The sequence below is a fragment of the Prionailurus bengalensis genome, chromosome X, assembly GCF_016509475.1.
Source record: "Prionailurus bengalensis isolate Pbe53 chromosome X, Fcat_Pben_1.1_paternal_pri, whole genome shotgun sequence".
In the NCBI taxonomy this organism is placed as follows: domain Eukaryota; kingdom Metazoa; phylum Chordata; class Mammalia; order Carnivora; family Felidae; genus Prionailurus; species Prionailurus bengalensis.
Genome location: NC_057361.1, coordinates 61,243,678 through 61,270,676, shown reverse-complemented (window position 1 = coordinate 61,270,676; position 26,999 = coordinate 61,243,678). Strand labels below are relative to the sequence as shown.

General features: G+C 37.1%; 1 protein-coding gene across 2 annotated transcripts; it reads left to right on the top strand.

Annotated features, from left to right (window-relative positions):
• Positions 1 to 439: 439 nt before the first annotated feature.
• Positions 440 to 26,999, top strand: RLIM (ring finger protein, LIM domain interacting). 2 transcript variants are annotated; one of them, XM_043571086.1, is made up of 5 exons: positions 525 to 732; positions 2,540 to 2,603; positions 17,104 to 17,296; positions 18,599 to 18,682; positions 19,988 to 26,999. In XM_043571086.1, exons 3-5 carry the CDS (start codon positions 17,128 to 17,130, stop codon positions 21,598 to 21,600), a joined length of 1,866 nt encoding a protein of 621 aa, XP_043427021.1. In that variant the 5' UTR covers positions 525 to 732; positions 2,540 to 2,603; positions 17,104 to 17,127; the 3' UTR covers positions 21,601 to 26,999. The 2 variants fall into 2 exon arrangements, with proteins under 2 accessions (XP_043427020.1, XP_043427021.1); XM_043571085.1 differs by lacking the exon at positions 2,540 to 2,603 and having other exon boundaries at positions 440 to 732.

The following is a 26,999-nucleotide window of genomic DNA, read 5'->3' as shown; positions in this document are numbered from 1 at the left end:
TGTCCCTCCTCCGAGTATAAAGAATCCTGAGAATGTAGAATATAAAGAACCATGAGAACTGGGATCTAGGGTCTGTTTTAATTTCCTCTGTATCCCCAGCATCTACAACAATGCTTGATAGTTCGCACTCAATAGATACTGAATAAAAGGTAAGATATTAAATTAGTCTGGACTAATTGTATGAACTGACGTCAGGTTGGACTAATACCGCATTTCTCGCTCTCTGAAAATGGCTTCAAGAGGTCATAAGGTGACGTTCTTCAGTTTTCAGAACTGGAAAGCAAAGGTTCCCACAGTTCTCAGAACGCGAATTTCTCGCCACAATTCAAAATGGCGGAGGAGGGTGGGGCCTGTCACATGGTGGGCGTCACAGCAGCTCTCCTTTTCCAGACCACGGCCCGCCTTGCCGCGTCGTCTGTTGCCCCCTTCTTCCTCCCGCCGAGCCTTTTCGAGGAATCGCCTGGGATTGGCTAATAGACTAGGAGTGGGGCTGCGGGGCCGGAACGCGGCATCATCACTTCCTGTTGTGGGCAGTCGTTTCCTGTCGCTGCTTGGTAACAATGGGGAAGATAATGGCTGCCTGAGCAACGTTTCCGAGCAGGCGCTGGGCTAGAGGCGGGTCTCAACCAGCGACTCATCGGAGGCGGGCTTGAGAGCAGGGGCAGGGGAGGTGCACAGGAGCCTCGGCGGCGGCGGCCGAACCGACAGAGTCGGACCCGACACTAAAACCGAGTAAGTGAAGCCTTGGGAAACCTCTTGAGAAATGGATGGAGCGCGAGAGGAAGACAGCGGAGCTGCGGCCGCCGCGTTCTCTCAAAATGGCCTGAGTGTCGCGTCGTGGCGGACGCTCAGCGCCGCCTCCGGACCCCAAGGCGCTGATTGCTGCGGGGGGCTCCGTGGCGTAGTCGCCGCTGCCATTTTAGTTGGGCGTATAGTCACAGTCTCTTGAAGAAGGGGAAGGAGGTGGGTAGTACTTCCTCCCCGTGGCGGTGCAAGCTAAAGCCAAGGCCCTCTACAATCTTAAGAATTTGGGGGAGGCGATTTATGAGTGTTGGCCTCCGGCATGAGAATCTTTGATCGTCTTAGGGTTTTTTCTCTTTGGTTCTCTGGAGGCTTCCCTCGCTTCCTTACCCCTCTTTTACATGGCGGGCTTGGGCTTGGGAAAAGGGAAAAAAATCAGGCTGCTCTAAGTCAGTTGCAGGGAACTCTTGGGCCTTTAGATTTCTTAGGATTTGCAGAACCCCACTTCGAGCCCTTCTGCTGGGCACTATCAATTAGGCGCCCCCTGGGGCCACGATGACATCTTCCCTGAGGATCTGGGGCAACTGGTTTACTCCCTTACTCGATAACCCTGGCATAGTCTTTGCCAGATACCACTGCAAGAATACCCCAAAAAGGCAGGGAAAAGCTGTTGCGTGTTTGTTGTTTTCCCTGGGTAAGGGTGGGAATTGGGCCAAAACATTTTCAACTTAATTTCCTTCAATCCGGCAACAACCCAACCCCTCCCCCCTCAAAAAGAAAAGCCTAAGGGTCTCGGCTTCTGCGGGCGGTACCTGCCACGTACGCCATAGCTTTAGTAACTAGTATTAACCGGTTGGGCTTCTGCTTCCTGAATACTCAGTCCCTTTTTCCCTTATGCTGATTAATTTCAAGATGGAGGAGACAGCCACGTTCCTTCCCTAGACCGTCTCCCTGTACTTATTCCACAGGTTAGTCCGGGAATTTGAGGTCTAGCAATCTTGTTATTTAGGTCATTCTTTTCGTTTAGGGGCAAGAGGAAGCATTTATATGAGGTTGTCATCCACCATTTGCAAGGTCCAACAGTAATTTTTTGCTGCAAGTAAGGAGCCCCCATTTCCTGAATCAGAATTAACCGCTGTCGCTTTGGATCATTGAAGGGAGGAAGAAATAAATGTACTACTAGTCGTTTCTAATACTAGAATCATTTACTTGATTCTTCGTGATTAAAGACAAAATTACCCCAAGCACCCCCATCAGGTACATTATGTCCGTCTTGGATGACTTGAGACCAGGCAGCCCAATTATAGCCCCCCACCCCCAAATCAGCTTTATAAATTATAAAAACAAAGTACCCAGGAAGACCAATCCAAATACTTTTTAAACTATGATTTCAAGAGACTGTTACACTGAACAATTTTCATTCTTTAGCCTAAATGTCCTGCTGATCTTTCATACTTTAGTTTCTGCCATAGGCTCCTGTAATGTGCCAAATAAGTACTTGAAAGTAACCATCAGAATCTGAAAATATTACTGGTCTAAGGAAAGGCCTATTTTAAGCAAGCTTATATTAAAAGGTAGATTGGCTTTCAGCCTTTAAAGGAAATCTTCTAACACAAGATTGCTGGTTTTCTCTGACCTTCTCAATCTCCCCAAATATCCTAATAGTAATACTAAATTAGGTTGGGTTATGGGGTAACTTAAAATATATAGGATGTGTTTTTTTTTTAGGATGTGTCTATTTCAAAGAAAATGTCTATCTTATGAAAGAGGAAGAATAATGGATTCTTTTTTTTTCTAGAGCAGAGAGTGAAGAAAACTAAAATCCAGTTTATTGTATTACAATACTATGTCATAACAGTCAGGTAATTTATTTTTTGTTGCGTCTCCTGATGATTTATGTGTAGAATGCATGTTTAAAAATATTTATTCTGTTTTGCAGGCCCTGTAATTGGATGGGCTCATTTGATATATGTTTATTGGTGCTGGGCATTCTTCATGATGAAAATGGGTTTTTCATTGGGAATTCAAAGGGTAGTGTGTCTGAGTAACTAGAACTCACTAGTGTTTTGTCTGTGAATTTTCTTCTTTTAAAATAATATCTGAAGTTTACCAATACCTATATAGAACAGAAAGAACAAAGTAGAAATTTGCTGCCTTAAATCATTGTTGGAATGGGATGGGTCTAAATAAATAGTGTTTCAATGTTCATTGAATAACTAAATGAAACATCAGTTGAGTGTCTTACAGGAATATAATCTTACATTGGTTTGGGTGGTGGTCAACTTTTTTCCTTCAAGGTCCAAAAAATCTTAATTGATATATGATACTGTGATATTAACTCCTTTCATTACCATCATTGTTAGGGTAACCACATAATTTATTGCCCTAGCCAGGTTGCTTTTAGGAGCAAAAAGGACATTATTAATAATTATGCCTGGACAACAGGTGCAAACCTGGATTGCCCTAGGCAAACTGGGATGGAATTAGCTTAAATTCATAACTAATTTGCATTGAATGTATGTTCTGTGTCCTGTGTTTTTACATGCATGACTTTGTAATCCTCATAGCAAAGCCTCATGAGGATATTAACTATTTTACAGAGGTAATCGAAACTGAAAAGAGGTTAAGCAATTTGTCCTCAATTAAATATCTAATAAATGGTAGAGCCCCCATTTTAACCCAGGTCTCTTTGAACCTGGAGTCACTAAACTTTTATACCTCTAGACTTAATTGCTCTCTAATTAGTTTGGAGATGGAAAGAAAATGAAAGCTTGTTATAAAAGAAATCTATAGGTTAGATCATTTCAAAAACTTTTGTTCCCACTTAAAGGGAATCTGCTTTATGAAGTAGGTGAGACTTTTAGCAATTACCCTCTCCCCTTTTTTTTATGTCCCGGTTCCTGTTTCAGCTATTACTGCTTGTGATATAATTTGATAACAATTTACAATCAGAAATGGTTTTAAGAAATAGCTTAATGAAATGATCTGGAAATGTTAGGCTGGTTGTATATGTTCTTTCAGGTTAGTGAAGATGTTGTGAGGCCTTAAATAATATAGTAGGTCAGATGGGACATCTGCATCTGTGGAATTATAATGTGTGTATTACTTTTTCCATAGACCTAGTAGATTGTGAAATAGAGCAAATCACTCACCAGCCTCTTGTCCCTTGATTTACCATAGGGTGGATAACAAATTAGAAAGTGAAAAGTCCTCTCTCAAATCCAGATTGATGAGGTGCTAGAATTTTGGGCCACTGCGTAGGACATGTTTTTCTTTTGTAAGTTTACTTCCTTAACACCTCTGTATAACACAAAGATTTCCAAAACCTTATGGGCCATCGACTTCAGAAAGTATTCGTTTATATAATCCCTTGACATTTTGATAACCAGTGTAAGAAGGCAATAATGCTTGTGTCTGTTTTTTCCTTCATTATTTTCTCCCAACCTTGAAAATGGAAATTTCCTAGATAATCAGTTTATTTTTCCTGTCATCAATTGAGATGTTTTTTAAATATGAAAATATTGGCAATTTTGAACAATTCAGGAATATATGAACTTATGGTTTTATTTCTGAAATATATAGTTGATCTTTTTGTTGTAGATTTTCTGACCCAAGATTTTTGTTCATTAGTACCTACATATGTGTGAGACAAATATCTATAGACAGTTTGTGGTGTGTATATCAATTTGTGCACCTTTTGCAATGATTTCATGACTCCAGCTTGGGCTGCCATTATAACATTTGCATGGTGATGAACATGATATTTTGTTGGGAGGGGGGTATTTGTGTTGGGTGTTTTTAACTTTATAATGAAAAATGATCTCTTTCCTCTCACTCTCCACTTAATTAAAAGCTGTAGGGAGAAGGAAGTTAACTCTTAATTATAATTTTAATTTTCTTACTGGCCAAATTTCCCATTAGTGTCAATTATATCCAAGGTGACTGACTATATTAATTTATCCAAGCTGGAACAGTTTTGAGAGTGAAAGAGGGCCATATTAATAATCACTGTGGGACAACAGGTGTAGATTGCTACTCTTCTGGATAAACTGGGGATATATGGTCACTATGGTCATCATTTCTATGTCAGAACACTGGTTCAGGAAGCACAGTTGTCAGCATGTTTCATTCGGTAACACAAAATTGTTTCCCTCAAATGATATAACCGTCATTTGTGTACATAATATTTTCTTTCTTGGTCAAGGGATTTTTAATTTTAAAAACTTTCTTCACTTTTTAAAAAGTTAGATGTAAAACTTATGTTTTTAAAGATAGTATCTTAAAGATAGTTCTTAAAGATAGTTATCGATTAACACCAAAACTGTCAATAGTCAATGATATTACATTACTTTTTTATGAACACATGAACATTTTGGTGTTTTGAGTCATTTTTTGACTTGTTGGGGATAATGAGGCAGAATTGAGTTTGTGTGGGTAAGACCAAATTCCAATTTAGTGATGTAGCTCAATAATAACATGGAATGAGTAATCGAAGATTAAATTTACTGTCTAAAGTACTTGAGTGAATAGAAATGTCATTATGATGGTTTATTAACTAACTTGTTCCTGTGAACTGGCAGCATTTGGTTTGATCTCTGTCCTCTGATTTGTTGGCATTCTTATTAATACTCTTTCAGTTTAACTGTTGTAGAGGGTTGTAATAGAACTGTTTGTGAGCTGCACGTCAGTAGACTTCCTGCCAAGAGATTTAGACCCATGAGGGACACTTCTGAATCCTTTTTTTTTCCTGCTGTCCTTTTCAAGTGGTAAAGATAAAAGAATATAAATGAGGCTAAAGTAACATTGCCATGCAGATAATATTTTGTAATCTTGTATTGCTATAATAGTATCAATAGTGGTAGAGTCCTTGGTAGCATCCTCTGATAGGCCAGTATTGGAAATAATCAACAAATTGTGTGGGTGATGACAGGTATCATGCATTAGGTAAAGGCAGTGAAACATCAATCCTGTCCTGTTTTTCAAAGAGGGGTGCTTTATATTTCTGTTGAAAAAAGTAAGATAGTCACAAAAAGGAGATAGAAGTGCCTGAGTGAAGTGGTAGGGAGAAAAGCACAGCGTTTTAGGCTGATAGCCTAGTTACTCATGTTGTTTCTTAAGCCTTATTTTTCTGACTTACTACTGTAATGTGACCTGGGTTATATTTTATTCATAGTCACAGATTCATAGAACTGGCAGGTACCTTATGGGTGGTTTTAAGCCAGCTCTCTTAATATTGATGAACATCCTGAGGCACAAGAGGTTAAGTGAATTGGCCAAATTAACATAGCTGGTTAATATTACAGCTGAGACTAGAACCCACTATCTCCTACTTTCTCCTTTTCACAGAACTGAATTCCACCCTTCCACTGATAGAATAAAAAAGCTGTTTGATTGTTAATCATCTTTTGTCTATTACAAATGCTATAAAATTTTAATTAAACATTCTGTATATGTAAATTCTCAATACTTTTGGCGACTACATATACAATAGTACTTTATATCCTGACCTCAAATTCAGTGGTTCTTTGTGATTTAACTTTAAAAAAAAACTGCGTTAAATATTTTTCATTTTGGTGATGGTATTATTGAGCTATTTTCTTTATTGACGAGGATTGCATATCATTACTTTCCATTTATTTCTGAGGTTCTTAATTAAGCTCTGTTGCAAACAGAATGATACTTGTTCTTTTTCAGTATGACACATTTTTATGTTGATACTATGATTTTTTTAATTGGCATGTTCTCCTTTAGAACACTATTGAGTCTGGAGCTTGTATGAACACAAAAGATGAAATGCTCAAGGTGCTCTGGTAGTTAGTTGATATTAGGTTACCTTGATTACTCCCTCCCACTGTACCTTTTTGTTTTTAAGAAGAGATTATATCTCACAGACTTAATAGATGTGGCTTCTTTTTAAATTGATATTCACACAAGCATTTGGATTTCAGGATTCAGTTTTGTAAAGTCTTTTGTTTAACAGTATTTTTGGTGCCTTAAGTCTCCTTCATTGGGTACTGTGATGCAGTATATCTATTGAATATAATATGTATGTATTTAGCACCAGGAGTGACCCATTAGTATGAACAATATGTTTTAAATGACTTTTCACCCTGACATAAGAAAATTACATTCTTTAAAGATTGGAGAACATAGGAAAATTAAATGAAAAACTTTTAACAGTGGTCAGAAACATACTTGTATTAATATATAAGAAATGGAAATCCCTAAGACAGTGCTTTAAAATACTCAAGGTGAATAAAATCTGCTTTAAATTCTCTAATTACAGAATAAACCTCAGGTTTAGTTTTCTTGCTGGCTTTTCTTTCCTGGAATTGAATTTACCTGACACAAACATTCATTGACCAAACGAATAGTTTTTGAAATGACTGGGCAAAATTTATAATTTGGCTGCTCATTTCCAGGAATGGATTTGGATATATTGGCACACAGTACTCTGGAAGAAATAAGGTTAATAAAATATGCTATTTTTTGTTTTTAAAACAAAAGTACTAAAAGTTGACTTACTTAAAAATAAGTCCTACTTGCTTCATACTGCTTATAAAAGGTGTTTTGTTGCTTTGGAAGTTTTCATACCAAGAGTGAACAGGGTATAAAAAGCTCATAGTGAGGTTGAATACTTTAGACATGCCTGTTGGGATTGAAGGAATGTGTTTTAAAGTATATAGTTTTGCAAAATTATTGGGAGTCAGTTGTTCATGTAGTGAAAACTTGACTGGATTTGGAATTAGGAGACTTGTATTTAATTACTGACTCTTTCCACTTACCAGCTACTTGGCATTTGGTAAATCACTTTCTCACTCTATACCTGTTATCTGTAAAATAGAGGTGATTATTCCTATAGGATTGTTGTGAGGATTAAGTGAAATATAAGTGAAAGGGTTGTGTCAATACATGGTAGTGGGTATTGCTTATAATAAAGGAGAGACCTAAGTGACTTAACAATTACATATTCTCTTAAATTATTTTATTGGTAAACTTTTCAAAAAAAATATTTAAGTTTAAAAGTGGGTGATGCTAATCATATATTTACTCCAAAATTTCTGACTTATGCACATGAATATTGTAACTGAGAGTAAGATAACTAAATAGATTTAAGATGTTCTCTTTTATTGTTGATAGAAGGAGCCCAAGAGTGTGGGAGGATTCTTCTTTCCTCTTACTAGTTAAACTGGAAGTGTACCACAGTGTTCACCATAGAGTAGAATCTAGAGACCCATTTTGGCAACATAATTCTTTATTAAAATTTGACACCAAAATGGAGAGAGATCTGTATTTGATCATTTGAATTGTGGTGTCTGGCATCTTTAGTGTGCTTTAACCTTTAAAATGTTCATTTTCACTTACGAGTGGTAATGTTACATCTACCAGGGTCTGAACCTGTGGTTTAGATTTACTATATTTTTTCACTTTATTCTGCTTGGGTAATAAAGGGACTGCTTAAAATAAGACCAGGTTCATGGGTGTGTGTGTGTGTGTGTGTGTGTGTGTGTGTGTGTGTGTAAGATCATTTTACAAGGCATTTGAGAGCATTGCTTATATTCGGGATTTCCTTTTTTCTCCAGAATGTAATTACCTCTTGTCCAGGGGAACTCTGCAGGTGTAACGGTCATAACTCACCCATTAAATGTCCCGAAAGTGTAGAAGTGTCTTGTCAGTGCTGAAATCTCTTGAACCCCATGCCCAGCCTAGGGGAAATGCAGAGTAAGTCAGAAAGAAGGCAAAAGTAGGGAAAGAAGTCAAAGTTTTCTTTCCCTGTCCCCTAATCAACTACAAGAAATAAACTTCTCCTTCAGTGGACACCTATACCTTAGCAAAAACATTGTGTGTTCTGTTTAATGAAGCCTTGCTGGTTTGGTCGCAGTTTTGAAATAAAAATAAGTGTATTACAAGGGATGTCATGTGGGGAAATTATTTTCCTTGATTTTCTCTGGTGTATATTGGGAGGAGGGAAAAGGAGAGCAGGATATGATTATGGAAGTAAGAGTAATTTGGATGATCATGTGTTGCTTTGTGAGTGTGTCCCATTGTTAAAGTGTTAAATTTAAAGATAAAATTAAACCAAGATAAAGATTCTTGCATGGAATAAACTAACCTCTAAGCTCACCAGGAAAGAGCTGTTTAGGATTCAACAGTCCCTAAAATCACAGTGTCAGTAGGGTTTTCAATAGAGGTGTAATGTTTTGTCTCTAGTTTCCATGTAGGAAATGATAGAAATTCTAAAAAGGTCAAGAATGAAATCTTGATGATTGGTGAACATAGGAAAGAATTCTCTATTCCATGTATATTGGTAGAATATTAACATTACTATTTTATTTTAGAAAAACATAAAGAGGATGAATAAATAGTGGGTGTGTAGAGCACGAACAATATATTGGAAACACTTTGAAATTCGTCGCATATGTGGGATTTCTCTACCTTACAAGCAAATTCTTTCAAATTGCACTGTCCAGTGTGGTAGCCACTAAGCACATGTGGCTACCTGACACTCGAAATGTCACTGGTGTAACTGTATTACTGAACTTTTAATTTTCTTTCATTTTAACTAAGTTAAATTAAAAGTGAAGCAGCGTAAAATATTTTCTCATTAAACACAACTTCATTGTTTTGGTAGGACTGCATTTTACTTTAACCATTGAAAATTTAGTATCCAGCTTGAGATGTGCTGTGAATGCAAAATACCAGATTTCAAACACTTGGTATTAACAAAAAGAATGTGAGACATCTCACTAATTTTTTATAGTGATAACATGTTGAAATGGTATTTTGGTTATGTTGGGTAAGTAAGATTATGAAGAATATTTCAAAACTATAAAAGACCACGTAAGGCATGAAGTGCCACTCTAGTGGCACAAACGCTGTGTGCAGCAATGGATGAAAAAATTGCTAGCTGAGGGGCGCCTGGGTGGCGCAGTCGGTTAAGCGTCGACTTCAGCCAGGTCACGATCTCGCGGTCCGTGAGTTTGAGCCCCGCGTCAGGCTCTGGGCTGATGGCTCAGAGCCTGGAGCCTGTTTCCGATTCTGTGTCTCCCTCTCTCTCTGCCCCTACCCCGTTCATGCTCTGTCTCTCTCTGTCCCAAAAATAAATAAACGTTGAAAAAAAAATTTTTAAAAAATTGCTAGCTGAGATAGTAATAGTTTTTCAGGAGGTAAGATTTCATTTCATTTCATCTTAAAGGGTGAGTGAAATGGGGAGAGACTGAGAAGCAGCTGAGGGAACAGTGTTAGTGGAAGTGTGAAGGTAGTATAAAGTACAAGGTATGTTGCAGGGCAAGGATGCAGCAACTTAAGTGGATTTGTCTTATCAAAGTGTTATAACAAAATTGTGGCAGTGGAATACGTAGCTTAATAGGACCCTAAGCCCAGAATAGAAAACTAAGAGACTTCCCCATCCTTAATGACATGTTAATCCAAAGGGTCTTTTGAAGTCCGTCCGTTCAAACTCCTACCTAGTAAGCAATCTCCTCTTAATATCCACCAGAATTCTGCTTGAATATTTTGAGAGAATGGGTAGTTTGCTTGCTTCAAGAGGCTGGTTACATCTCCACTTTAGAGTAGTTTCATTGTTAGACCATTGTATCAAAAGAAAGAAATATCTGCTCCCATAATTCTTCAACTGTTAGCCCTAGTTTGATTCTGTGGTTCTCCCTGTCATGTTATAACTCTAAATATTTGAAAATGTAAATCATGCCCGTTTTTAGTTTTGTCTTCATGCAAGTCTTCTCTGGGTAATTCAGCCATTTTCTTTATGGTGTTCCCTGACTTGTCATTTTGGTCATTCTAGATCTGAACAACAGGTTGCCTTGGGTCTGTTACCACTTTTATTTGAACACTGTGGTCTATGAACGCAGTATGAGACTATCTTAGGTTTCTTAGCTAGTTCAAACAGGTTTTTTATTGAGCTTTTTGTTAACTGAAAACTTGAGGTCTTCATGTGAACTGCTCTTTTCACATGAGTACGTTTCCTCCCTACTCTGTACTCTTCATATAGGTTATTTTAATTTGATAATCCTTCATAAAGTGTTCAGGGTAGCACATATACCATCACTTTTGTTGATTTCAGCTCATCCTCACAAGCCACTGAAAATTCAAAATATTACTTATCATATACATACATCTTCATTACTAACTCCCAACTCTGAATTGGTTAGATTTGGTTGGCATGTCTTTGACATGGTTCTTATTTAAATACTGAAGACAGGATTCTTTGCAGGTTAACATTGCTCTGTAACCTTTGAGGGTGAATCTATTAAGCTGTATTCTGTGAATCTGTTAAGCTGTATTGTCATCAAGCTCTTTGCTACTCAGACTGTGATTCTAGGATCAGCAGCAGCAGCACTTGGAGGCTTATTTAAAATGCAGGTTCTCCGGCCCCACCCCAAATCCACTGAATCAGAATCTGTATTTTAACAGGATTTCCAGGTGATCTGTTTGTATGCTGAAGTTTGAGAAGCGCTAATCTAGGCTACATTTCTCCATGATAATAAATAAGGATGTAAAACCTTCTCAGACTCTGTACAGAAATCAACCCAGACTAGTCAGCAGTGTAATTCTGACGTTCCTATTAAAGAGGTTCTCAAACCTAACTGTTCAATAGAATTACCTGTGGAATTTTTAAAATATTGCTATCTGGCCAACCCCAGAGAAAGCTTCCCAGGTGATTCTAATGTACAAGCCAAGGTTGAGAACCATCCCTATGGAAAGCAAATAAGGTTAATTTGGCAGTGAACCCCACTGCTGGTAAACATATTTTTCTTCTCCGTGTTTGCAATATATCTGATAGTCTATTCCAGAATTTCCCTCTAGGTTTCTGGTCAGATTTTGCTGTGCTACAGTTTATAGACTTCACTTTTTATTTGAAGGTTAGATTATTTCTAAATCTAGTGTTTTTTTAATCATCTCTCCTATTCTCTGTGATTTCTCAGAGATCATCATTAGAAGTTTTGCAGTTCAGTCTCTTGATTCTCTCTTTGAGAAGTTTGTTTTTTCCACTGCTTCCAGTTGGAAGGTGGTTCTCCTTGTTGAATAAAATAGGAACAAAACAGAAGTTGAGTGCCTCTACCTTCCGTCCTCTGTTAATATACCAACTCCCCCACCACTGAGTATAAGACCCCTTTCTTGTTTCAGATTCCGTTTTTCAAAGCCATTTTAAAAATCTTCCATATTTTTGCAAGTTTCTGTTCCATATGGGCTTTAACCTCCCCGATGCTGTTCTTAAGAGTTTGTGACATTCTTAGAACAGTCCTTGGTATGTGAGTTTTCTATTATCTTTGGTTCATATCCTTCAAATGTCAGAACTTACCAGACATTTTTGTCTTTCAAGATTTATGTTTTAAAAGCCTTTCAACCATACTGAGTTATACTTTTTTTTATAAATTATTTTTAGAACTATTTACTGATCCTCCACAAGTGGACTTTGTCCTAACTTCCATGTTAACTTTCAGAATATTAGGTGCTTAATAACAAATATCGCTGGTGGTTTTCTTTGGTTTGAAGAGTTATGGCTGAAGCGTCTTTTTCCTTTGTGCTTTCCTGTATTTTTTTAAGTTAGCTGCTTAACTATTACCAACACCAAATTGTGTTCCTTAGCTACATATGGAAAATTTTGACTTCCTTTTGTTTTTTGTTTGTTTGTTTGTTTTCCATTTCCTGGCCTATATGACTTTAAGCTGTTGATTTCCAGTCTTAAAGTTTAAAGTTATAAAAACCAGACAGGTAGAGAAGCTTCTTCTTTTATTATTATTATTATCTGAAAGAGAGTTTGGTTTTATTTTTCTCTTTAGTACTGAATTGTGAATATCCAGATATTTCATGTATTGTATTTGGGATTGAATCTTAGTACTGATATAGATTACCTCTTCCACAAGTCAGGTCTTCATATTTTTGTGGAATTAACTTTTATATTTTCAGTGTGAACTTAAGGTCAATCTGGTGTTAGAAGGAAAAAAGCTAGAGGATGACTTTTTTTGTTTGTTTGGAGTCTTATTTTAGATTGCTTACTTACTACTGTTGTTTTTCATTAGAGTGGTTAATTGAAAGTGGTAGAAAAGCCAGGTAGTAATGTGTTTTTTGGCTTTGCTGATCAAAAAGCAAAATTGAGCATATTTCGTAGTTATTTATATAAAAAGAGAGAAGCCCAAATTTCCACAAAGTTTTTCTTGGTAAAACTCAAAATATAATAATAGTGGAGTAGTATTCTGTAATATGGGTCTGATAACAGGAAGAGTGGCATTCTTTTTTGGAGGGACATTTTGCTTAATCAGGGCTAAACATATTACTTATCAAAATTATTTGCAGATGTTCATCTAGTGTTACTGACTTAAAATGAGATTTTCCTTATTTAATTTTTGAAAATGTCTTTTCACACATACAGGTACAAGAAAACCTAGGAGATACTGCAGGTTCAATTCCAGACTAACATAACAAAGCAAATATCACAAATATAACAAAGCAAATAAACCAAGTCAAATGAATTTTTTGGTTTCCCAGTGCATATAAAGGTTATATTTACAGTGTAGTAAGTTAAGTTTGCAATAAATAGCATTATGTCTGAAAAATGATGTGCATACCTTAATTTCAAATGCTTTGTTGCTTAAAAATGCTATCCATCATCTGAGCGTTTCAGTGAGTCGTAATCTTTTTGCTGGCGGAGAGAGGGTCTTGCCTCCTTGATGTTGCTGCAGCTTCTACATCAGCATTTGCTGCTTCACCTTGCAGTTTTATATTAGGAAACCTCATGAACTACCTTTCAAACTTTTCTCATGCAGCTTCCTTACCTCTCTCAGCCTTCATAGAATGAAAAGTTTTAGGGCCTTATTCTTGATTATACTTTGGCTTGAGGGAATATTGGGGCTGGTTTGATCTTCTATCCAGACCACTGAAACTTTCCATACCATCAATAAGGCTGTTACCCTTTCTTATCATTCGTGCATTCACTGGAATAGCACTTTTAGTTTCCTTCAAGAACTCTTCCTTTGCATCCACAATTTGGCTATTTGGCACAAGAGGGCTAGCTTTTGGCTTATTGTGGCTTTTGACATGCCTTCCTCACTAAGCTTAATCATTTTGCTAGCTTTTGATTTAAAGTGAGAGATGTGTGATTCTTCCTTTCACATTTGTATACATAGAGGTCATTGTAGGGTTTAATTAATTGGCCTAATTTCAGTATTGTGTCTCAGGGAATAGGGAAGCCCAGGAAAAGGGGGAGAGATGGGGAACAGGTGGTTGGAGCAGTTAGAACACACACATTTATCTGTTTAGTTTGCTATCTTACATGGGCATGGTGCATGGCACCCCAAAACAATTAGAACATCAAAGATTACAGATCACCACAGCAAATGTAATAATAATGAAAAGTTTGAAATATTGCAAGAATCACCAAAATGTGAGACAGAGACACAAACTGAGCTAATGCTGCTAGAAAAATTAGCACCAATAGACTTGCTCCACTCAGGATTGCCAGAAACCTTTCAATTTATTAAAAAAAAAAAACAGTTATCTGTGAAGTTCAATAAAACACAGTATGCCTATGTTGCTATCTAATCAGTACACAAGCATAGAATTTTAATGAAGCATATTTATCCCTTACAGAAGGCATTTATAGAATTCATTTGATATTTACCTTTCAGCATATCATTACACGGCAGAATTATCACTTTCAGTTGAAGGTTAGGTGGAAGCTCCTCAGATGCAGTTAAAGGGATTTTGAAATAAGGAAATTTTCTTTGTAGTTGCAATGAGGTCCAAAAAATGCTTCCGTAACTGTAATTTGTGCTCAGAAAATAAATCTGTTACAAATTTGTAGGGGAATGGAACTGTTGTTTCTTTGATAGCATGTGTAAAGCAGCTTAACGTTGTGATTCCAGTGTTAGTTGTTGAAATGATCTTACTGCATTATAAGTTTTGCATATAAGTGCTGTTCTGCCTTGTAATTTTAGGTTGAATTCATTAAAACACATTAGGAAGTCTACAGCAATAGCTAATTTCTCAAGCCATTCATCATTTGGTAATAGTGATTGAAGGTGGTTCTTCTCATTCAGAAAAAAAATTCAGTCTTGGACTTGCGTACAATGAATTACGGTATAACTTTACCAAGGCTAAGCCATCAAATTAACAAGGAGTAGGGCAAGTTAGGAAAATGAGCTTCTATTTCTGACAAAAATTCAAGAGAACTGGTGATGTTTAAGTCCACAGTGATGAAGTTCACTGGTAATAATACCGGTTCAGTAATACGTTAGATTCACATAGTTTCTGCAAACTACCTGCTGATGAATAATATAATGAATAACCATAGACTTTAAATACCTTACATTTTCACAAGCTTTATAAATTTGTCCAACTTGTCTTTAGCTGCTGTACATATATATTTACCACCATTTCAGTTGTAACACATCTTAGCAGATTTCACTTTAAGCTGTGCTCAATTAATGTTTTCTCAACTTTTTTGAAATAGTTGGGGCACCTCGGTGGCACAGTCAGTTAAGCCTCTGACTCTTGATCACAGCTCAGGTCATGATCTCATGGGTTAGTGAGTTTGAGCCCTGCATCGGGCTCTGCGTTGATGCTGTGGAGCCTACTTGGGATTCTGTCTCTCCTTCTCTCTGCCCCTCCCCCACTTGTGCACATGCTCTTTCTCTCTCAAAATAAAATAAACTTAAAAAAAATACGAATCACCTGTAGTTGCTCCATGCAGACTATTCATAGAGGCTACTTCTGTAGTTACTTCAAACTTCTTGAGTAATCAATACTTGACTCCTTGAATAAACAACTGAATAGTATCAATTACATTTGTCGACTCATCAAGAGCCAAGAAAACTCACTCAGAATCATTTGCTGTCTCATTTTTCAATTGATTATGACATATCCCAATATCCTTGAATTTTTGAGCAGCTACTCTCACAAAAATCCAATCATCTTGGGGCGCCTGAGTGGCTCAGTCAGTTAAGCGTCCAACTTCGGCTCAGATCATGATCTCACAGTCGGTGAGTTTGAGCCCCATATCAGGCTCTGTGCTGACCACTCAGAGCCTGGAGCCTGCTTTGGATTCTGTGTCCCCTCTTTCTCTGCCCCTCCCCCACTCACGTGCATGCTTTCAAAAATATATAAACATTAAAAAATAAAAAACAAAACAAAGCTAATCATCTTAAACAGGTTTATTTTCTCTGACACATTTCTTTAGCTTCTGCAATGAAGCACAGTTTAATTAACTCCCCATTATAAACAGATTTTCTTGATTTAGCCAACAAACCACTTGGAAACTTACTTTGGTTGAAGCTTCATTTTTTATTCTGAGAAAATATTTTGTGATGAGAGTGTTCTTTTTAAATTTCCAATTTTTTGGACTGTAGCTCTTCTGTGAATTGGGAATATCGTGATGGTTGCTTAGTCTGATAGTATGAACGTGTTATTTTATTTTAGGACAGTTAAAGAGTGCCATTGCGGGGCGCCTGGGTGGCGCAGTCGGTTAAGCATCCGACTTCAGCCAGGTCACGATCTCGCGGTCCGTGAGTTCGAGCCCCGCGTCGGGCTCTGGGCTGATGGCTCAGAGCCTGGAGCCTGTTTCCGATTCTGTGTCTCCCTCTCTCTCTGCCCCTCCCCCGTTCATGCTCTGTCTCTCTCTGTCCCAAAAATAAATAAACGTTGAAAAAAAAAATTAAAAAAAAAAAGAGTGCCATTGCATAATAAACTCAGTCTTTTCCATCTCACAACAAAATCCATATTCCACTATGCCTTTGAGGTTGACAAAGTGCACTTTTACTTCATTTGACATGATAAGTATGAACTGGTAGTTTTTTAAAATGTCATAGTTCTGGTGATATGTATGACACTTGAAATTCTGTCAGGTTACATCACTACAGTTTATAAGGTACAGATCATCACCAATGCAAAGTGATGAGAGTGCCACATCCGGTCGCTCATCTCTACTCAGCTCTGCCACTACAGCACAAAAGCAGCCACAAACAATATGTAAATGAATGCATATGACTGTATTCCAATGAAACTTGATGAACACTGAAATTTGAATTGCATATACTTTTTGTGTATCACAAAACATTATCTCCCTTTTGTAAAAACAGTCTTTAAAAGTGTAAAAAAAAAGTCATTCTTTGATCTCAAGGAAAAAAATAGGCGCCAGGGCTGGTTTTCATAGTTTGCTTACTCCTGACCTACTTTTTTCCTAGTATAACAGTCCTTTTTGGGAGTTTTTCTTTGATGAAATTTTATTCATATGATGTCTGAAAATTCACATCTTGACCTGCATTCTGGATTTTCACATAATTTAAAGTGTTCTGCAGAACACATGGTAACTTTTGTTTTCAAGATTGATCTCCTTTCTCCTTGTAGATAATTTTCCACTTGTTCATCAAGATGGAAAGCTCAGATTCTAACGATAAAGGAAGTGGTGATCAGTCTGCAGCACAGCGCAGAAGTCAGATGGACCGATTGGATCGGGAAGAAGCTTTCTATCAATTTGTAAATAACCTGAGTGAAGAAGATTATAGACTTATGAGAGATAACAATTTGCTAGGCACCCCAGGTATGCGATGTGTGAAGATTTCTGGTCTTTTAAAAAAAAAAGTCTTATTATAAAAATCTGTTTCTGCAGCCATTATGAAGTATGATTTTTAGAATTTTTTTAATGTTTATTTATTTTTGAGAGAGACAAAGTGCAAGTGGGAGAGAATTGAAAGCAGGCTTCATGCTCTGAGCTGTCAGCACAGAGCCTAATGTGGGGCTCGAACTCACAAGCTGTGACATCATGACCTGAGCCAAAGTCAGACCCTTAACCGACTGAGCCACCCAGGTGCCCCATGAAGTGTGATTTTAATACAAGGGATACAGAATGACATTTATTGCTGTACTTATTGCCTAATTCTGTTCACTTATATTTGGAATTAACCTCTATCACATCTTTTAATTATGAATTATATTATGAATTTATAGCAAGCTGAATTGAAAAGACTGGAACTGAACAATATTTTTGTTTTTAGTTAGCTTTATTTAACCTACAAGACATAAATCTGAGTGTGGAAGAGCTAATGGGAATGTTAGTTCCTAGGACAGACTTCCTTTTTTGTCATCTCTGATTCCCAGATTATATTCTAATCATAATCCTCCAAAGCTGGCCTTGGGTAAAATTGTTAATTCAGAACTTTGTGCTTGATTATTCTCTTTTGCCCAATTAGGTCCCATTTGATCCTAATTAAAACTCATTATGTCTAGTTCTCCTCATATCTATTTAATTCTTTTTAAAAATTTTTTAAATGATTTTATTTTTGAGAGAAAGAGTGCAAGCAGGGGAGGGGCAGAGAGAAAGGGAGACACAGAATTAGAAGCAGGCTCCAGGCTGCGAGCTGTCAGCACAGAGCCCATTGTGGGGCTCGTACTCAAGAACTACGAGATCGTGACCTGAGCCAAAGTTGGACGCTTAACCAACTGAGCCACCCAGGCGCCCCTCTATTTAATTCTACTAACTTTTGAGTTATTGTTTAAATTTTAAAAGGTAAGGTGTTAGCATGCCTCTTATGAGAAGGAGTGTGTTTTGAGCCAACAGAACCAGACTTGAATTAGAATGCCTAAGTTGGTATTCTGGCCCTGCCATTTATTGATACATCAGTCTCTCACTTAGTCTCAGTTTCCTTGTTTTAAAATGCAGATAATAATGTCTGCTTCCCAGAGTTACAGTTTTAAAGAATGAGCTGTTATATGCCAAAGCATTTAGTAAACTGGAAAGAAACTTATATTAAGTTTTAATGTCATGCTCCCATACCCAGGTTCCTACTCCTTGGTTTTCATCTCAGTTTTCGTAATTTGGCAAACATTTTTAAACTATTTTCAGGTGAAAGTACTGAGGAAGAGTTGCTGAGAAGACTACAACAAATTAAAGAGGGTCCACCACCACAAAACTCAGATGAAAATAGAGGTATATTTTGCTTTGGAGGGTGGGTAGAGGATGAAATAGATAAGGAACTTCAGTAAATGTCAGCCAGAGATTACCGAGAAATGGAACAAATTAATTTAGTGCTAAGTAATTGTTAATAAAAAGAGAACTGGCATTTTCTTGATATTTGGTGAGAATGTCAACGTGTTTTTTTTCTGCTTCACCTTTGGGTTGTTTGTATTAATTGAGACATAGTGAGAAATGGCTTTAAATAAGCCACATTTAAATAATGTGATATTTTTTCTTGATTTTTTTACCTCCATTGAAATTTTTTCCTTCCTACTGAATTATTTTTTCCTTATAAACATGTGAGTTTTCCACCAGCAGAAAGAAATGGCTATATTCTCTAACCTAGTAGCTATCAACAGGTTATAATTCCCACCCCCACCCCCCGCTGCCCCCCAGGGGACATTGGCAATATCTGGAGACGTTTTTTGGTTGTTGCCACAACAAGCTGGGGCTTTCTACTAGTAGCTAGTGGGTAGAGGCCAGGGATGCTTCTAAACATCTTTACATCCTAAAATTCACAACAACACAGCCCCCAGAACAAAGAATTATCTGGCTCAAAATGGAAATAGTGCCAGTGTTGAGAAATCCTGCTTTTATGTTTTAAATAGGATTGTGGGGAATTTGGCTATCTAACATAAGAGGCTGTGATAACAGTTTGGTTCTTAAGCATGCCATTACATGTACTATGCCAGATTCAGACTATTCATTTGTTCTGATCTCCAGTTTCATGTTAATTTAAGCTCTTGGTAATATGAAGAAGTACTCAATACTTTTAAACTAGTAAACCCCATTTATATTTTTGCAACGGCTACAGCAGTCTTGTGTTTTAAAAGACCTATATATCAAAAGCATTTAAGTCAGGATCCTAGAAGAAATATTGTAAACTAATGCAAATTTGAGAGAAATGTACTTTGCACTAAAGCAGTAGCCCTGTACCTTAACTGGCATTTGTCTTATTTGATTACATTAGTGTTTTGACAGCGGACTGAAAAAATGTCTTCTGTATATGAAGTATTGAAAATAGACTTCCTACAGATTCCCTTTAAAAAACATTCTCTAAATTTCTCTAGGATTAGCTTGTTCTTTTGAAACGAAATTAAAACATTCCTGTCTTTACTTTGCAAATCTATACAGTATAGCTTACAAATATCTGTAAATGTGACATCCATTGGGAATCTTTCTTTTTTCTCTAACGCAGAGTTTCAGAGCATTATTATATGATTGTCCTAATTTTAGTAGTTCCTTTTTCTCCTTCACCCCTCCCTTTTTTAAAAACAGGTGGAGACTCTTCAGATGATGTGTCTAATGGTGACTCTATAATAGACTGGCTTAACTCTGTCAGACAAACTGGAAATACAACAAGAAGTGGGCAAAGAGGAAACCAATCTTGGAGAGCAGTGAGCCGGACTAATCCAAACAGTGGTGATTTCAGATTCAGTTTAGAGATCAATGTTAACCGTAATAATGGGAGCCAAAATCCAGAGAATGAAAATGAGCCATCTGCAAGACGTTCTGGTGGAGAAAATACAGACAACAACAGCCAAAGGCAAGTGGAAAATCCACGATCTGAATCAACATCTGCAAGGCCTTCCAGATCAGAACGAAATTCAACTGAAGCATTAACGGGAGAAGTTGCACCTACCAGAGGTCAGAGAAGGGCAAGAAGCAGGAGCCCAGACCATCGGAGAACCCGAGCAAGAGCTGAACGAAGTAGGTCGCCTCTGCATCCAATGAGTGAAATTCCACGAAGATCTCATCATAGTATCTCATCTCAGACTTTTGAGCATCCTTTGGTAAATGAGACTGAGGGAAGTTCTAGAACCCGGCACCATGTGACATTGAGACAACAAATAAGTGGACCTGACTTGCTAAGTAGAGGTCTTTTTGCAGCTTCGGGAACCAGAAATGCTTCACAAGGAGCAGGTTCTTCAGACACAACCAGCAGTGGTGAATCTACAGGATCAGGACAGAGACCTCCAACCATAGTCCTTGATCTTCAAGTAAGAAGAGTTCGTCCTGGAGAGTATAGGCAGAGAGATAGCATAGCTAGCAGAACTCGGTCAAGGTCTCAGACGCCAAACAACACTGTCACTTATGAAAGTGAACGAGGAGGTTTTAGGCGTACGTTTTCACGTTCCGAACGGGCAGGTGTGAGAACCTATGTCAGTACCATCAGAATTCCGATTCGTAGAATCTTAAATACTGGTTTAAGTGAGACTACATCTGTTGCAATTCAGACCATGTTAAGGCAGATAATGACAGGTTTTGGTGAGTTAAGCTACTTTATGTATAGTGATAGTGATTCAGAGCCTAGTGGCTCAGCCTCGAGTCGAAATGTGGAAAGGGCAGAGTCACGGAATGGAAGAGGGGGTTCTGGTGGTAGTAGCAGTTCTGGTTCCAGTTCCAGTTCTAGTTCCAGTTCTAGTTCCAGTTCTAGTTCCAGTCCTAGTTCCAGTTCCAGTGGTGAAAGTTCAGAGACTAGCTCAGAGGTGTTTGAAGGCAGTAATGAAGGAAGCTCATCATCAGTCTCATCAGGTGCCAGGCGAGAGGGTCGACACAGGGCCCCAGTAACATTTGATGAAAGTGGCTCTTTGCCCTTCCTTAGTCTGGCTCAGTTTTTCCTCTTAAATGAGGATGATGATGACCAACCTAGAGGACTCACCAAAGAACAGATTGACAACTTGGCAATGAGAAGTTTTGGTGAAAACGATGCATTAAAAACCTGTAGTGTTTGCATTACAGAATATACAGAAGGCAACAAACTTCGTAAACTACCTTGTTCCCATGAGTACCATGTCCACTGCATCGATCGCTGGTTATCTGAGAATTCTACTTGTCCTATTTGTCGCAGAGCAGTCTTAGCTTCTGGTAACAGAGAAAGTGTTGTGTAATTAAGGTCTGAACTCTCAGCTATGTAGCTGGTATAGTGATGGGCAAACAGGAATCACTTACTTTATGCCCACTTTTTGGGTGGTGCTTAAATGTAAAGTAGCAACCTGAATTGAGTCATTGCTTTCTGAATGCATCATTGTCCTTTTTCCAATTTCTGTTCCAGAATAAAAGGAAATATTTAAAAAGCAATGTTTTAGGACATAAAAATCTGACTTCAGTACCAGTAATTGCTATTACTGGTGATTCATCATCTACATTTATCAGTTTTTCCTTTGTTATCTTAAAAGATCAGCCTTAGCAATGACTCTTTATCTGTTTCTCATTGATCTTTGATCTTTAACGTTTCCCATGCCATAGGAGAGAGGGACAAAGGAAATTCCCAGTGTAGACTAAGTTACAGTACATGTATAATAAGTGATTGCTTAAAGCTTTGCCATTCCCAGTTATTAGTTGGCACAAATTCAGCTACATGCTGAATGTCATTTGTTCACCTTTCAGATGAGGTGATATTGGACGTCAGTGTAAATAACACTAAGGTTAGGATCTTCTAAATGTATAACTGTCTCCTAAGCCCATCACTGTGGCACACTGTAGAGTGAGCTTATAGTTTAATTGAGATATTTATCTTGTGGAAATATTAAAAAAAGCCTATGCTTGTGTAAGTGAAAAAATCACATTCATTTGTTTAAAAATGTAAAGCTATTTTGTAGAGGCTCAGTACTTTTCCAATGCACTGTTGTATTAATGCATTAAAAATTGTAAAGTACCATGCTTAGAAATGAAAAAAACTGCTTTTTGTGAGCCAACATAGTAAAAACACACCAAACAAAGTACAAAGCTGCTTTTGTAAGTGTGTAGATGTCAAGAGCAGAACATATCTATAGTATTTATAATGTATGTGAACAGCTACTGTGACATGCAGAGGAAAGGACGGAGTGCAGAATTGAACTGCGTTGAAGATAACCAATGGAAATTTTGTACTTTAACTTGGATTTAGGCAGGAAATGAAAGATAGGAGGAGTAAAGAAAACTGCTCTGAAGAATTTAAAATTTTTATGAAGACAGTAACCATACAGATGTGAACTGGTTTCACATGGTGAGATCCTTGACACAGTATTCTAATTGAGCTGATGAAATAGATTTAACAACTTTGGTAGAGTTTTGGTTTAAAGAAAACAAATCACTACCACCTAGCACAAGTTTACATTGATGTTTCTACAAGTCTGCTCCTCAAAAAAAGAAAAAGGTGGAGGAAAGAGACTATAAACCACTTTTAGCATAAGAATTAAAGTTGGTACAGAGGTGTGTACTCTGTAAGAAAGTCTCCAATTTGCATTATTTTCGAGATTTGTCATTTAAGGTACCAGGCCACACTTGTTAATATTTCATTACTATCCAACACACACTTAACATCTCATATTTAAAGACCAATTGAAGAATTAAGGGATATTTGTCCTTTGTTGAAAGTTGGGTTATTTGAAATTCAAATTTTTCATTGTACTGCTCATATTTGAAGATGAGGCTGCCAACTCAAAATCAATGGCACATGTGTTTTTGTGTTGTTTCCTTAGTAATAAGATTAGGTTTATGAAATACCCCAGTACTCTTGCCAAATTTCTCTTTTGAGGCCAGTTTTGGTTAGGATTAATCTGACTGTGGAGGACTTGTTTGTTTATCTGGGAAAAGATAGTGGACCCAAAGAGGAATTGAATGCATCCTTGGTCTTTAAAGTGACAACTATCCACGCATAGTCAGATACTCTACAAAATAAACAAGTCTGCTTCAGGAATTATCTGGCTACCTTATCTGTTATCAACCTGTCTGTAAAGGTTATTTCAAAGCTCATTCTTTTATATTTTCCTCCAGCTTTCAATCCTACCTAAGTATCAAGGTAATTAACTTGTAAATATGGTAGTTGTTTACTAAGGATATGTACTGCTCTTGCAAGGAAATAATGTCCAAACAAAGCTTCACTTATTTTTTTTAATATAAGCAGATTTCACTGTTTATGGCGCTTATGTAATACATTTTATCTTTTTAAAAAAAATGTCCATGTAAAAGTCAGGATTCCTTTATATTTGTGAGCCTCCTTGTCTCCTTTCCCAAGGGTGTAATCTACGGTTTTCAGATCTGCAGGGTAGTCCCAATTGGCTAAAAACAAACCCATTTTCCTCTTGGTTTGAAATGTCCCATTATAAGGGTGTTTATTTTAAATAGTTTAAAAACAACTACAGCACATTCTAAGCATAAAAGTTATTGACAACAGGTACCTCCCTAACCTCCCAAGATGTATTACTCATTTGTGACATATTAAGGTAAGAGGTAACTCATGCAGAATGCTGGTTATGAATGTAGATATTGAAGCTATTCATAAACACTGGAAATAGGATTTTAAGTTTTTAGCCTTCAGTAGAATGCACATATTGGACATGTGCATGTGGACACCTTTTTCAGTAGCACTCATTAATTTCCATTGGATTGTGTAGAATGGATACAAATATTTTAGTGAAATTTGCTACTTTTTTTTTTTTACAAGGCCCATGACTATACTTACTGGTGTTGTGGACCTTGGAAGACAAGGTCATTTGTAGGTGTCAGATGTACAATGGAGAACAAGAGTCTTTTTTCCCCACCAGCATCCAAAACACCTGTTCTCTTGAGGGAACATTTTCTTGCTAAAGACTACATTTCATTTTGTATCTTTGCACTTTTTCTTTATTACAAAAGGTTCTGTGTTGAAGACCTAGTTTGAACTTCATGCAGTAATAGGAACAAGAAAAAACAATGTTGGGAAATAACGTTCAGAGCATAGGGAAAAATACTAAAAACTGAGTTTTCTCGAGTATTTCAGGTATTTTTAAAAATTCACTTACTGGTATGAAGTGTTTGAGGTGTTATGTTGTTTAACTCCAAGCAGCTGACAAGGTTGAGATTTATTATTACTAAAACCAAAATTGAGCAAGTTAGGTTTTGAAGTGTGCAGACTTTATCTATAGCAACACTAGAAGATGAGCCATATTGTTAATTTGGAATATTTGCTCTAAAAAGAACACATTAGTTACACCTCAGTGGTGTTAATGGTTAATGGAGGTGGAGATTGAGAGAAGTGTTCACATTAGTGTTGGGAGTATAGGAAATAATCAATTGTAAAGTTAACAAAGTTTAGTACCAGGATTGTGTGTGTGTGTGTGTGTGTGTGTGTGTGTGTGTGTGTGTGTAATGTACACACACATACAATCTCTATAAACATGATTGTTGAGTTTATCCAAACTTTAAGATTAGGAAACTGCTTAGCTATAAGTGTTACCTCAAGTAATTTTTTTTCCTTTGGGAAAACATGTCCTTTCTGTGCCAAGTGTTCTCTCCTAGTGTCAGTGTCTCAAATTGTATTTATGAAGGGTTATCACTCAATATGCTTTTTTATTTAACCACCTGCTTCTCAAGTGTCTATGACCTGAAATGGGTCAAGCATCAGTCGTGACTTTCAGTCATTTCCCAAAATACCCATGCGATAGGGAGGTTAATGTTGCAAAATGACTCTTACAAGGCCATTTTTACAGCTTGCTAGAATACAGTGGCACCTTGTGGTGGTTGTCGATACTTTCCTTTTAAAAATGGAGGGTATTCCCCTCCACCCCTTTTTATTCTCCTTTGTTCTTTTGTGAACAAAAAATATAATCTTCCTTGAGTTTTTAAGTTTTACTTTACTGGCTTCCCTATCAAATGTATGGTCAATATTAAGTACACAGAAGCCATGTTTGCAGGGCACTTTTTTCTTTTCTTATGAGACTGTTGATTGCTATTTTCTAAAGTATTCTGTACCTTAGTGATGTAAGAGGTGGATAAGGCACATATGAAAGTGTTAGGCGTTGTTTCCCCCCCTTATCTATAGTATAATTGTTCACTATGTTTAGTATTCAATAACAGTGTTGTAATTCAATGAGTTAACTGGTAAATTGTACACTTTCGAAAAACACTTGAAGACGTAAATCAAAAATAACATGCTTCATTTGGAAAGTTAAAAGTGCAAGGTCCGAGGAATGAGTGTTTCACTTATTTTTAAATTGGATTTTTAATTAGCAACTAAGAAACAGCTACGAGTTAAGTACTTGCCCTTTAAAATTTTTAGCATCTTGAAATTGAGTTCTTAACTGGAACACTTCTAAAATACTGTAATATTCCCAATAGGTGAGTGATCTCACTTGCTTTAGTAACTCCATTTTGTACTTAACAGTGTAGGATAGAGCTGGTACTCAAGTGTTGGAACTCTCAAGGGATAACAACAGTTTTTATCAGTTTCATGATGATTTCCATGTCTATATAGGTGTTTTAATTCAAATTTGAAGCAAATGAACACACTCTCCAACACTCTCAAATACAATTACAGTGAGATATTTGGTTTTGATTAGGATTTGTTTACTACTAAAGAGCGACAAGCTGCTTTATAGTCACTTGGATTGAACGATACCTTAAATACATGCAATGAAAGTGAACCCCACCATACCACTGTGCCTGGTTATTTCAGGGTTCCTCTCAGTTCCTCATCTTGCAGATTTATTCCAATACCAATGTATGGTTGAACCAGCTGCCCAGCCTTAAACTCTATTTAGTGGCCCTCTGCTAACATTCTTTGAACTGATTAATTTGTGTTTGAACTGTCAGATGTTTGGATTTTACCTCTTGTTAGCTCCATTTGTCCCTGGTGCTGCTTTTAAAGATATAGGGCCATGTGATCAGGTATCAGGTTGAGTAGGTATGCAGTTGGCCTGGTTATGTATCTGTGCCTGTTTTATCTTCTCCCATGAAGAGCTGCTTTGGTATAGATGTTTACTTGGATTCATATATAAAGAACTAACTGGGCAGCAGTCTTAGAAAGCTTTCTGAAGCCAAAAGAACCTGAAGGGATTTGGAGGGGGAATAGTAACAAAAGCTGCCTTTATGTCTTTGAACATGAAGCACATAAATGTATGTTCTGTAAAGACTAAAGTGATTGTTATACCAGGGCTTCCTGACCTCTGGGAGAGATTTTCAAAAAAGCAGAAAGGAGCACAAAGTGAAGTGAATTTGGTTGGCTTGCTTTATCTGGTTTCTCATTTTCTTTCAATTTTAAATCTGAACGTAACACCCTTCTCCAATATCTATCCAGAAGACTCCTGGTTGGGAAGCCCTGTATTAAATTTTGAGAATGTACCCAGTTTCCTTTTTTTTTTTTTGTACAGTGCTTTACACCTGCTAAAAAATAACTTGTTTAATGCAAAACAAGACCTTGAAAGGTCAGTCATATTACAGCTGGTTTCATTATTAATAGTTATCTTTTAGGAAGAAGCTTTTTCCCTATGTAAGATGTCATACTGCAGATTTAAAATATAGACTATCAATAAAATGCATGAAGTGATCA

Coding starts and splice junctions, on each gene's coding strand:
- RLIM (XM_043571085.1), top strand. CDS start 17,128: ATGGAAAGCTCAGATTCTAACGATAAAGGAAGTGGTGATCAGTCTGCA. Junction 17,297..18,598: donor CAATTTGCTAGGCACCCCAG/GTATGCGATGTG, acceptor AACTATTTTCAG/GTGAAAGTACTGAGGAAGAG. Junction 18,683..19,987: donor AAACTCAGATGAAAATAGAG/GTATATTTTGCT, acceptor TTTTAAAAACAG/GTGGAGACTCTTCAGATGAT.